This window comes from Erpetoichthys calabaricus, chromosome 5, assembly GCF_900747795.2.
Source record: "Erpetoichthys calabaricus chromosome 5, fErpCal1.3, whole genome shotgun sequence".
NCBI classification, from domain to species: domain Eukaryota; kingdom Metazoa; phylum Chordata; class Cladistia; order Polypteriformes; family Polypteridae; genus Erpetoichthys; species Erpetoichthys calabaricus.
The window spans coordinates 111,410,696-111,422,703 of NC_041398.2; the positions used below are offsets into that span (position 1 = coordinate 111,410,696).

General features: G+C 35.1%; 1 protein-coding gene across 3 annotated transcripts in view; it reads right to left on the reverse strand.

The window, feature by feature from the left end:
• Positions 1 to 12,008, reverse strand: part of LOC114651884 (LIM and calponin homology domains-containing protein 1-like) — a 338,328-nt gene that overhangs the window by 44,243 nt on the left and 282,077 nt on the right. For all 3 annotated transcript variants that reach the window (XM_051928055.1, XM_028801930.2, XM_028801931.2), the window contains 5 exons: positions 11,323 to 11,719; positions 8,465 to 8,878; positions 5,777 to 5,861; positions 4,476 to 4,624; positions 3,756 to 3,855 (listed from right to left, as the gene is read on the reverse strand). In XM_051928055.1, coding sequence (XP_051784015.1) covers positions 3,756 to 3,855; positions 4,476 to 4,624; positions 5,777 to 5,861; positions 8,465 to 8,878; positions 11,323 to 11,719 — 1,145 coding nt within the window. The remainder of the gene's footprint in view (positions 1 to 3,755; positions 3,856 to 4,475; positions 4,625 to 5,776; positions 5,862 to 8,464; positions 8,879 to 11,322; positions 11,720 to 12,008) is intronic.

Here is a 12,008-nt window from a genome sequence, read left to right on the forward strand (position 1 = left end):
ATAGAGAACCTGAACCTATTCTAATAAGACTAAGGGTAAGGTAAGAGCCAACTATGAAGAGAACACAAGGTTCACCGCTGAGCTTGGTCATATATCCAGAGACACTCAGAAAGGGCCACTTAAACCAATATACATAAATACTTTTGGATGTGGGAGAAAATTGAATAAACATCAAATGTACTTTGAGACAGCACGCAAAGACAACATCTGGACTTCAAACCCAGGTTACTGGGATAGTTAAGGCCATCCCTTCTGTTTTTTCAGCAATGTTATATCCATTATTTAAAAAAGCACAACAGTTTAATCTTATGCTTTGTATATTTGATAAAGATGTCTGCCATGTTCTCCTTCATCTTACTATAAATTAGCCATCTTACTTTTTTTATAACCATTTTAGTTCCCCAAATTAAAGGAAACTACACAAACTCAAGGAATCTCTTTTATATGATGCCTGTTTAGTAAGGTCGGCATACTCCTTGCGTGTCTACTTTTGTAGAACAGGCTGACATCATCCATTTTGGCAGATTGGAACACAAGTACTGGCTTAGAAAGCCACTACCAGACACTCTTAATATTAACTTCTTTTACACTTGGCCTCTTTTTGGAATAGAGCTTCTGTGGCTTACCTGATTAAATTATCAACTACCAAGTGACTTCTCAGAGACATCTTTTAGTACTATTGACACTGTATTGACAACCTTCAGAAGTGGACTTTGCATCAATGGTCAACCTAAAAGGATGGGATTATTTGCACCTAAGAACCAATGGCAGTACCTCTGTTCCTTTCTTTAAAAACATCAAAAACATCCTAATAACACCCTCTCAACTTGGCCATAACTTTGGCTGTCCATAGCCTGAACCCATAGTTTACAAGGTGTGGCCGTAACAGGGGTTGAAGCATTTGCTTTACTCCAATGGGCAACTGTTCTGGACTGGAAGACTTATTTGTATTGGAGTTTGGACGAGGGTGCCATTAATCCAAACCTTGCTGAAGAACAGAATGTCCTCAAGCTGAGCGGGAGACCATACACGAAAGGCCACATGTTTGCCTTGCTGAGAAAGACAATTTTGGTAGCAACAAGGGGACTAACATGGAATGTTGAATTTCAAAACAAACTGCCATACCACCAAGCAACAAGAAGTTTCGACCAAGGCAAAGGGGGATTGGGAGCATGCGCTAATAGCGTGTTGCCGTACCCACCACAAGACATGGTGCTAAAATAAAAGAGAAAGCACACTGAAGATTCTTTCATGTGTCTGGAGAAGGGCAAAAAGGAGAGGAATAAAGCAGTGTTTGTTTACACCACAACTATAAGAACACACCTACTTTATTTCAGAGAACAATTAATTGTAATGTAGCAGTTAGGACAAAACCAGCTACTTTACAATGGTACTGGTGTCACAGTAACTGAAAAGTAATAACTTTGTGAAGGATATGGTAAAGTTATTATGAGTTTTTCATCCTAAATCTAGTCCCAGCTACAAGCCTGTTGTTAGATGGCAACCTGTTACCACCAGAATAGTGAGGAAGTGGAGGATGGAGGCTGAAATGGCTCTCAATGACTGGGAAATGACGTCCAAATCGAATGGGGACAATATTTTGGGACTCTGTCACTACAACACAGACTATATTAACTTGTCTATTGATATAGCAGTCTCCACAAACACAGTGCATTGCTTCTCAAATAACAATCCCTTTATTAATAAGGAGCTAAAAGGTCTCCTGAATGAGAGAACAGGGCATTCAAATCAGGTGACAAGGAGGCTCTGAAGGACATACAGCGTGCACTAGAGAAAAAGCGGAGTGAAGGAGGGGAAACTAAGAAAGCTAAAATAGAGAACAAACTCACTGAGAAAACATGGACGTCTGGAATGGACTGGGCATAATTACAGGTATCAAGCAATCCAAAGCTCAGAAGGGGATGTGGACAAAGATAACGCCTTGAACCAAATTTTCCCTCCCATTTAATTGTGTAGATGACTTCATATTTCTGGTGTCCAGTCTGGAAAGTGAAACAGAAATGCCACACTCTTCCTTCACCTTCCTGACACAGGCCTTCCAAATTACAATTTTAAATAAATTAGAATATTGCAGAAATATATTGTTCACTAAACCATCTCTTCTATATACTAAATCGCTCTATGGAAGAGAACAAAAATATACATAAGATCAAAAATCAAAAGCACTTTGGTCTGGGCAGGGTATTGGGGATTTGAGGTGGGTGCTATGTTTGTTAAAATGAATTATCCCTAAAAATGTTTGTATTTGTCATTAATATAAGTTTGTACTTATGTTTGTTTGAAAATTGAAAATTTTAGTCACAAAAAATTAAAAGCAGTGTTGTAGTTTCAAAATTTTTAAATCGTCAAAAAATAAATACAAGAATTTTGCCAAATGGCTGAAGACAAAGACAAGATGCTTTAATGCATGCTTTGACAATAAAAGCAGGAAGTGGTGCTAAATACATATTTGACATATGACAACAATGAATGTAGTGCAGATCAATATAATATCATTGTGTTGGTTGAGCAATTTTCATGTAAGATCTTAATGGCCATTCAGATTTAACAGAGTGAATTAACATAGAAGCCTTTGTCAGTGTGGTTGAATCTTGCAAAATTGATATAATATGTGCTGCACAAGGGTAAAACTGTCTCATATAATTATAAGGATTATACAAACATTGTTTAATTTCTTGGTCATGTTATATTACACTTCTACCTATTCTGACATTTCCAAATGATTTTTATGTATATTTCTTTACTTTAGTTAGTCTTTCCTCTTAAACAGGCACAGTTCCAATGCAGTCTTTTATACATCTCAGTTTATAACTAAGAAATCTTCTTTGAAAACTCTTGAGAAAAAGATTGTTATTTGGATTTCTTTTCAAATAAACGGTACCACTAACAGTGAATATAAAAAAATTGGATGGATTGATCAACAGTACTTGTACTACTTTAATTAACATTATTCTACATATTAGTCTAGGACTTTGATACTGCAGTGTAACAGTTCAATTAATAACTGTGGGTTGTTTTTTGCATATTTTAAATTTTTAGGTCGCTAGTGTGCATTCCATTTTTAAGAGGTAAGGTAGTTATACTGACTCATCATTGAGGTGAAGAGTGGTGATGTGTTGCATTTTGATTAGAAAATTTAATGTACGCTATACATGACACAATAATTGACTATATAAACATACTGGTATCACACAATAAGGACTAAGCGCCTTGCAGAAAAGAAACAGTCTAAAAAATAAACATTCACCATGTCAATACTCCTTGTGGCAGATAGCAACATAGCTATTCTTCTTCCTCTTTTTGATTTATAACAAAGGTTTCCATTTGTGTACAATAATAAATTGATAATATTTGTATATTAATTTACAATAAATAAATACATACATATCGAGGTGCAAATTTCATGTTTTTCTTTACTTTTGTAAACTGTGTTCTAACCAGGTAAAACGAAAGTTCCTAACAGACTTTTTCAAGTGACACTTTTAAAATAATATTCTGAAACATTGTTTCACATGTTGATTAATACTCATTAATAGCAAATCTGTGATGTGAAAACGATATTAAATATTTTTCTCAGGTGAGCACAAACTTAACCATAGGTAGTGTAACATTCACAGAGCAGGACATTTGCCTAAAGACACACAAACGCATTGAAGGGAGAAAAAGAACAGTACAAATGTTATTCAAAACTTTGCCAGCCTAACAAAAACTACCTTACTTGAACATCACATTACCTCCGATTATCTCAGCAGTCTGTGTCTCAAGTGATGCTAAGCTCTCTAACTGTTGTGTTTTATGCTCCCGGATCACACAAGCAGCCAACTTCTCTGGTTTCTGAAAGACAGTAACATATCCATAAATGTGCAAACAAAGTCAAATAACACATTTTACACTTAACACTAAGAATGCATTTTATTGGTTAAATGCAACACATATCCATCCTCTGAATACTGTGGAAATAACATATGTACTGTCATTTCACAATTTGATAAATTAAACTTGGTAAAATCTAGAAACACTATTTTCCATGTAGAAGAGGCAAAAATCTCAGTTTTTGGAAGTTTTCTTACCCAAGCGCATATGCAAATAAAAAAGCAAATTGGGCCTCTGCCTCTTCTGTCTCTTTAACCTCTTAATAACTGCAAAATACCATCGATTTTTTTTCTTAACTTAACTAGATATATTTGAAATGTATAATGTAATGGAGAAATTTTCAGTGAGTATGCCACTTGAACCCAGAACATGAGTTCTGGTCTCAAGGAGCAAAACACAGTAGTCCATTGAGAGAATGACACAAAGCAATGTGCCAGTGTCTGGTCCTAGCCGGGGAGTGTGAACACACCTACAGTATGAAAGCTTGTCTCAGACCTGGCACAAATGGCTGCCTGTCAAACAGTCACAATATTACTGCATCCTTTATTTCCATGGTTGACGATGAGTTCTGAAGGATTTACCTGTATGTTGTCATGAACTGCAGTATCTTGATTTTTCTTTTTCATGGACAAACAATATGCATTATTTTGAAAAGAATTCAGTTGTGAGCAGTTCTTAGTCGTAATTGTACTGCTTATTTCTGCAACAGGACACTTCAGACTGTGTGCATCTAAAAAGATAAGTCAAGGTGATATTACTTAGCGTAAGTAGATTGCAAACAAGAAACTTTACTTTAATCCACTTAAACAATTCTGTTTAGAATTTTTTTTAATCTAAAGTAATTTCTATGAGAGAAACTGAACTTTTCCTTGTATCACCTGCAAATGTCTTATATAAAATTAACATAATGCATAGCATTGCTTGCCTGGCTGTTTTCTTACACATTTCTTCACCTTTTATTCAAATCAATCATAATTTGCTATGAGACATACCCTATCCACAAAAAGCAGTATGTACTGGGATACTGCAATTACTGAAAATTAATGCATGAGTAAAAGGTTTAATGAATATACATCAGATAATTATGTACATACACAATTAGTATATACTGTAGATGTGCACATTTTATTGCATAAGAAAATCTTAAATAGCAATATCACTACTCATTAATGGATTAAGTTCTGTTTTTTTTCCAAGTTACACAATCATTGTGTATATATATTCCTAACTTGATAAAATAGTACCATGAATGTGTGATAATGTGTATTATTTCCAGATTATTTATGTTGTCACAATCATGCCTCAGAAATGCAAAAGGCATATTTCCTAAAAATTGAAACTTTTGCTATTTCATAGCAGATGCATTTGGTATTATTTAAAGTCTTTCCTTCACAACAGGACCCTGGTACCTATTAGCTCCATCATAAAATGCAATTGTTGGATAGTTCTTTTTTTAAATGTATAAAATATGCTTCACTTTAGAATACAATTTCTTCATGTGTCAAAAAAATTTATACCATTATTGTGAAGAAATAACTTCAACTTGAAAAACATCAAACTTTTAATCTTTAATGCATTCTGGATGTAAAATACAGATTTTTTTGCTTCCTTGAGTCAAAACTGAATTGCAATACATATACTCATAATATTTAGCAGAGTGAAGCATTTCAGAAATAAAAATTTGCATCTAAGAAAGCATGCAGTTGAAATACTGTATATCATAAAGTGCATACAAACTATACCTATGATGTAGAGTAATCATGCAGAATTAGTCATTACTGCCTGCTGCTCCTTCAGCTTCCTGTAGATGTCACTATATAATAATCAGTAATAGTACAGCAAAAAAACTCAGACACAAAAATAACCTTGAAAAGAGGCAAACCTCTTTGTGGTGTTCTCTGCATGTCTTCCTCTGTGCTTGAAGGAAATGCTTCATCCTCGAACACATCGTCATCTCTGTAGGAATCCTAAGTTAAAAATAAAGAAATAAAATGTTACTGCACACTAAAAAAAACTAACAACATTAGAGATACAGTATCTATTTATTTCCTCTTTTGCTTCATGCAAAACATAGGCTTTGGGAAGCCAGAGATCATCGTTGCAGCATTATTCACAACTCAGGTATCAAACCAGGATGGGGCACGGGCCTATTAGAAGGCACACTTACACACAAAGTCTTACTGTGCAAATTTACAGATGTCAATCAACCTAATGTGTGTGGTGAGGTGTTGATAGAAACCAGTTCATACAGATATATGTTTGTTTTTGTACACACTGTAGAAACAGCAAACAAAAAAAAAAAAACTTTTAAAGAACTATATTGACCTATAGACATATGAATGAATAGTAAATGAGAAAATGGTACATTTTATGTATTTAATAATTGATACATTAACATTAAAACACAGCTACAGAAACAGAATATGGTTCTACCGGGATGATATTAATGTGCGACTCTTTCAGACTGCTTTACTCCTTATATTGTACAGAATGAAGAATTCTTTCACTTAAAAAACGTACTTTAATTTTAAATACTTAAAAAGGAGTGATATCTTCCTGAACTGTTGATCTTAGACTTTGAATAGATTATGCATTGTATTTTGGATTACTTCTTGAACATTCAGTATGTGAATGTTAAAAGTAGCAATGATGTCAGTGCTGCTGTGCTAAAATAAACCTTATAAACTGCATTAGGATGCAACAAATATATAATTATAAAATATGTAATGTATACTTGTTATTACAATTCTTAACATGACAATTAAATTTAAGAAAATAAGAGAGTTATATTACTAAAGGTAGAAGACAAATTTGAAGATGCCAGTAATACATTTCTTAAATAGAAAAATGGAATCTGCAGAATGAATATGAAGGAGGAATGAATTCCAGAGATGAGGAGACAGAGAAAAGCCTACTCCTTCATTGGGAAGTGAGGGAGCAACAAGGAGACCAGAAGAAGTGCAGTGAAGATGCTATATAATCTTGGAGATAATCTTGCAATTACAGTATCAAGTAAGTATGCGGTTGAGTATATTATAAATAATTCACATTTAGCTGGAACACAATGGTTTATACGGGACAAGCATGATGTGATCATAAGTCTTACTCTGACCTGTAAACAAGCCAAATTCCACTGCATGTTTCACAAGTTTAGTAGGGATGCTAGACAAAAGAGACCAGTAATGATCTAACCTGGGGTAACAGGTACAATATCTATTATCTGAGCTGCACAGTGGGACAGTGGAAGATGTAGTAACGTGGGCTATGGAATTAACAAGGCGTTAAATAACCAGAATGGTTTTACAGTGAAAGAATAGTGTCATTGTATTATTAGTAGTAATTAAGAAATAACTTTATACCTTATAATGACATTTTTAAATTTCCCAATATTAAACTCTGGGAGAGTCCAGGTTTTAACATCAAGGAAACAACAAATCAAAAAGTGGCTTAGTAGAGGTAAAAACAGAATAAGCTTTAACAATGAAAATGAATACAATAGTGATGAATAAGAGGGAGAAGGTAAGAGATATACTGTACTTCAAAATATAGTGTACATGAAAAGTACAATTGGCTTACACAGCTTTATGTGGAAGACCCCAAAAAAATAAGAATGGGGTTGTGCAAAAACAGATATGTATATAATGCACTTAAATACAGAATATGCCAACAAAACTAGCTAGTGAGACTAAACCAGTCCTCTCCTAGGTGGCTTATACTCAGATATCCCCTAACATTTTACTTTTTCATTGGTTAATTAATTTCCACAAGGTCTAAAATAAGAGATGTCAAGTTTGTAAGCGGCATGAACATTTGTCATGAGCACATGCTCACTACACAGAAAACCATTTCCATAGCAACTGTAACACATGAGTGTGGAACTTCGGCCTAATGAGCATGTTCAAATAAAAACACGTGTTCATGTCAACTGCATGTGTCTATACTCCAAATGTTAGTGTAGCAAAGGTTTACCCGAAGTCTAAGCAGCCTGAAGACCTCTCTTTCAGAACGTCAATCTTGCAAGCAGTCTAGCTTCCTTATTATTTTTTTCAATAAAAATTCTAAGCATCCGGCATATTCTTGTCCTCCAAGAAGTCACACTTGGCATGCTTCTCCTAGTAAGCAGTCTAAAGCAGCATGTCACCTTGCTTTTCCTACACCTGTCTCAACCAGCGTGGAAGGGATAGTAGTTAAGTCTTTCAGTTTTACATCAGAATTCACTATTAGAGAGTGAGCCAAAAAGGATTTCTGCATCATGTCACATTTATTTTGTGTTGTACAAGCCTATGGTAGGAGTCCCATTATGTTAAGATTGTGAGGCATTCATAAGTGATATTTGGGTTTATGATGTCTGTCAATTCTCTAGTTCCCTGCAGATAAATATACTGATAAATATGATTATTATACAGGATTTATATTGCCAACATATGATTACAAACATTGAGATTGGCATGTGTGGGCAGTTACAAAGTTAAGTGTGAACTTTGGGGAAAGGTAGGCTAAACTGTATTTGGTCAAGAGCTGCATTAGAAAGTATTGAAGAAGCAACTGAACAGAAAGCAAGAATCCTTACAGAAGAGCATAAGGTCTTCACTTCCATTGTCTTTGGTCCAACAAAATCTTCATGAGATTTTTCCATGGATTCATCCTTACTGGTTTCTCCCTTTTCAAGCGATGCATTTAATTTGGCAGTGTCTTGTAAGATGTTTGTCTTGGTCCTCACTGAAGACTTCATCTGAAAGTTTTCTGTGTGTAATTTTACAGCTGATGTTGATGACATTATGCTATTTTGCTCAGTGCCATAGGACGTACACCCTTTCTGTGCTTCTGGAGACTTGTTAGAAGATGGATCAGTTCTTGCCAAGCTTTCAAAAACCAGTTTTTTGGTTGTAGAAGTAGATGTGCTAACTGGTTTGTTTTCATTTTCATTAGCTGCTCTTTCAAAGACACCACCTGCTTCTCCATTCACTCTCACCATCCCATCAACCTAAACAGTTACACAAATAATAAGGATTAGAAAAGAAAAAAAAGATTTTTTGCAGCTTTTAAAGCTAGAAATCAAAGTGTGGTGTTTCAAATGGCACTGGATATGTAGTTTTCAAAAAATATATAGGCTCAAAACAATTTCCTCACACTATAAGAAATCAACATATATGCCTTGACTTGATTCAGTACAGGACATTTTGGTATCATTTGATATTCTGCCATATATATCAATGACTAATTGTTTTTATTTTAACTTAAAAATAAAAGCAAAAAAAAGGGTTTTCAGGTCATTAAAGATAACATTAGTGAAGAGGCACAATGTCAAAAGCCACCTAACCATAAGAAAAATCACAATGAAGCAAATTATTTAATGCTTGCATTGCAGGCGGCACCGCTCAATTAAAAAGCGATGACAAGCAAATTTCTACTCTCTGTTACTAAATTTATAATGGGACTAGTAAGGGAGATGGTATTTGAGTCAGAGAGAAAAGGGGATAATTAAAAAAACGTTTCCACAAGTAAGAAACAGTACAAAATTAAATTCAGTAAAACGCAGCTGTTTTAAAAGCTACTACCATCAAACAATAGTCTTAAATAACAAAGAAGACTTACTGTTGAAACAGTTACCCAAAATGTGACATAGAGAAAAACAAAATGAGTTACTTATTTTAGACATCAGAGAAAAGGAATAGTGTCATCAACTATACAGCCAAAATCATTGAAGAGCCAACACTATCCACCTAATCCAGAAAAAACAATAGATCCAGATGAAGGGTAATAAATCTAGAAATGCACTAAGGTGAGTCCCAGTAGAAAGTATATATTATATTTGGGCTAATTTATAGAGCCATAAAAAGGTACAACTCTCCTTAACAGGTGACGAGTGGAGTGCATTAAATGGGTATACCTGAAATGGGGTGTGGATATTAGGAGAGAGAGGGGATGTACAGTAGATGATCACTGGTCCTGCATCTCTAGGATCAAGTAGCAGGTTTATTTTTTCTCTGGACTACTGAAACTATACAAGTCCAACACAAGATTGTACAACCAGCACTGGACTGTTGGCAAGGTGAAAGGAGTAGGCTCTTTTTACCTGCCCTTAACAGCACTGAATCCAGAAGTACACCTTTTACTATTTTATTAATTGATTCATATTCTGAACCGGTTTATTTTAACGTATTACTATAAAGAGTCAGCACCTGTCCTGACAGTATTAGGCTCAGTGTACAGTCATTTCTGGATCATACACAGCCTGCTCTTTCTCTGTTATACAAGATGAATGCATAATCATCAATTAACCTAACCTGGGTGTGGAGTTGCAAGATTAACCTTTGCATCATTGTGCCACCCTGACGTTCTTTAATTGGGTGGCATGATGACATATGACCAGACAGTAGTGATAACTACTAATGCTATGGGCTTGAACTGCACCTAATAGTATCAATGTTATCTTTGACACTGATTTAACATGTCCATACCATCTAAGCCCTGCTTTCTCTATACAAGAAATATTCTGGAATCAAAGTGACTTCTGATGGCGTGGCCAACTGTATAAGGCAGAAACAAGACATTTGCTGTGACCATTTGCCTTGGGGCACAGTACAGGATATTTAAGCTAAGAGTGTCTTGTTGTGACCAACAGCCTGCACAGACATATGGGTGTTTTCTTATTTCAAGAATATTAGACAAGCAAGGATCACAAAGTAGAAGGCTATGATACTGTGATTCCAATGAATGTTACAGCCTTTGTTGCCTGGTCCATAAAAAAAAAAGAAAGTACAGAAAACCCAATTTCTCTACACTCGGGACATCGACTCTCCATATGAATATGTGGCATGTGGGTGTAATGCAAGTACTGAGAAAAGCGCTATATAAATGTAATGAATTATTTATTATTGTTAAACCAAAAGGCAAGACTATCAAAATGAAAATGGCCTGTATCCAGATTAAACCCTAAAGCTCAAAAGTGACAATAGAGTACATGAATTTTACAACACAGTACCGTTTCAAAAAGATAAACTACAAGAACATGCTGAAAAATGAATACTTAATAACATATGAATAGTTTATGCACCTGTACACTGGAAGAAAGACCAAAGAAGAATAATGTGAATATGTCACATAATCCGTAAAAGTCTATTGAACTATGCATAAGCACACTTAAAAAAATTGTTTGACAATTTTTAATAACGACTGCGCTTGTATTACATAAATAAATTCATCTTATATCTTCCTCAAAAGTAGCAAAGATGATTAATTAAGTAGTAGAGGATATACCAATAGTTTTTTTTTTGAAAATGCAAGTGACAAGATATTATTTTGGATGCAAGTCCAATTCTGAAAGATACGTTAGACTTCAAAAAGTGTTGGAAGGTACCTTTCTTAATGTCAAACAAATCTGGCACGCAATTATACACTTCAAAAAGTTTTGCTAATCTTTCTTACCCTTAATGACTTTAGCCCAGACTGAGAGCTTCGAGGCTGAGAGTAAGGCTTGGGGGTAAGCAGAGGCACAGCCTTTGAAGAAACTATCCTTGTTGGCGAGACCTGGGGGCTGGTCTGTGAAAGTGGAACCCTTTCTACAGTTGCCTCCACAGTAGCAGTGAATTTTGGTGCAGGAAGGGACTGCTGCCTCAGGTATTTCATCGCACTAGGTTCCTTCTTCGGAGATGTATCTGAGTCAACAGACAGACTCCTTTCTAAAATCTTGGGTATTTCCAGACTTTCAAGGACAGCTTCACTTATAGTAAAACGCTGCGTGTAGCGCCTCAACACAGCTTCTGCCTCTTCTGGGGACTTTGCATTCCTGTAGGCTTCGTGCAGCTCATGCTCTCTACGTTCCCTGTGAGATAAAACACATTCAACGTATGTTTCATCGTGAAAGGTAAAAAAGACTTTCCAAAAAAAAAAAAAAAAAAGATTGAATCTAATTATTATCAGTTTAAAAAGTCTCTTTCCAAACACAGAAAAAGACAAATGTCCTCTTGTATCACATGTCTCCTTTTTTTCTTCAGCAATAGTCCAAATGAAGTTAGCTTTGGACAATTCCTTACTGTATTTCACATTTAAAAAGTTGAATTAATACGCAAATAGATTCATTGCTCATTTTGTCAACTGTACCCATTCCAACA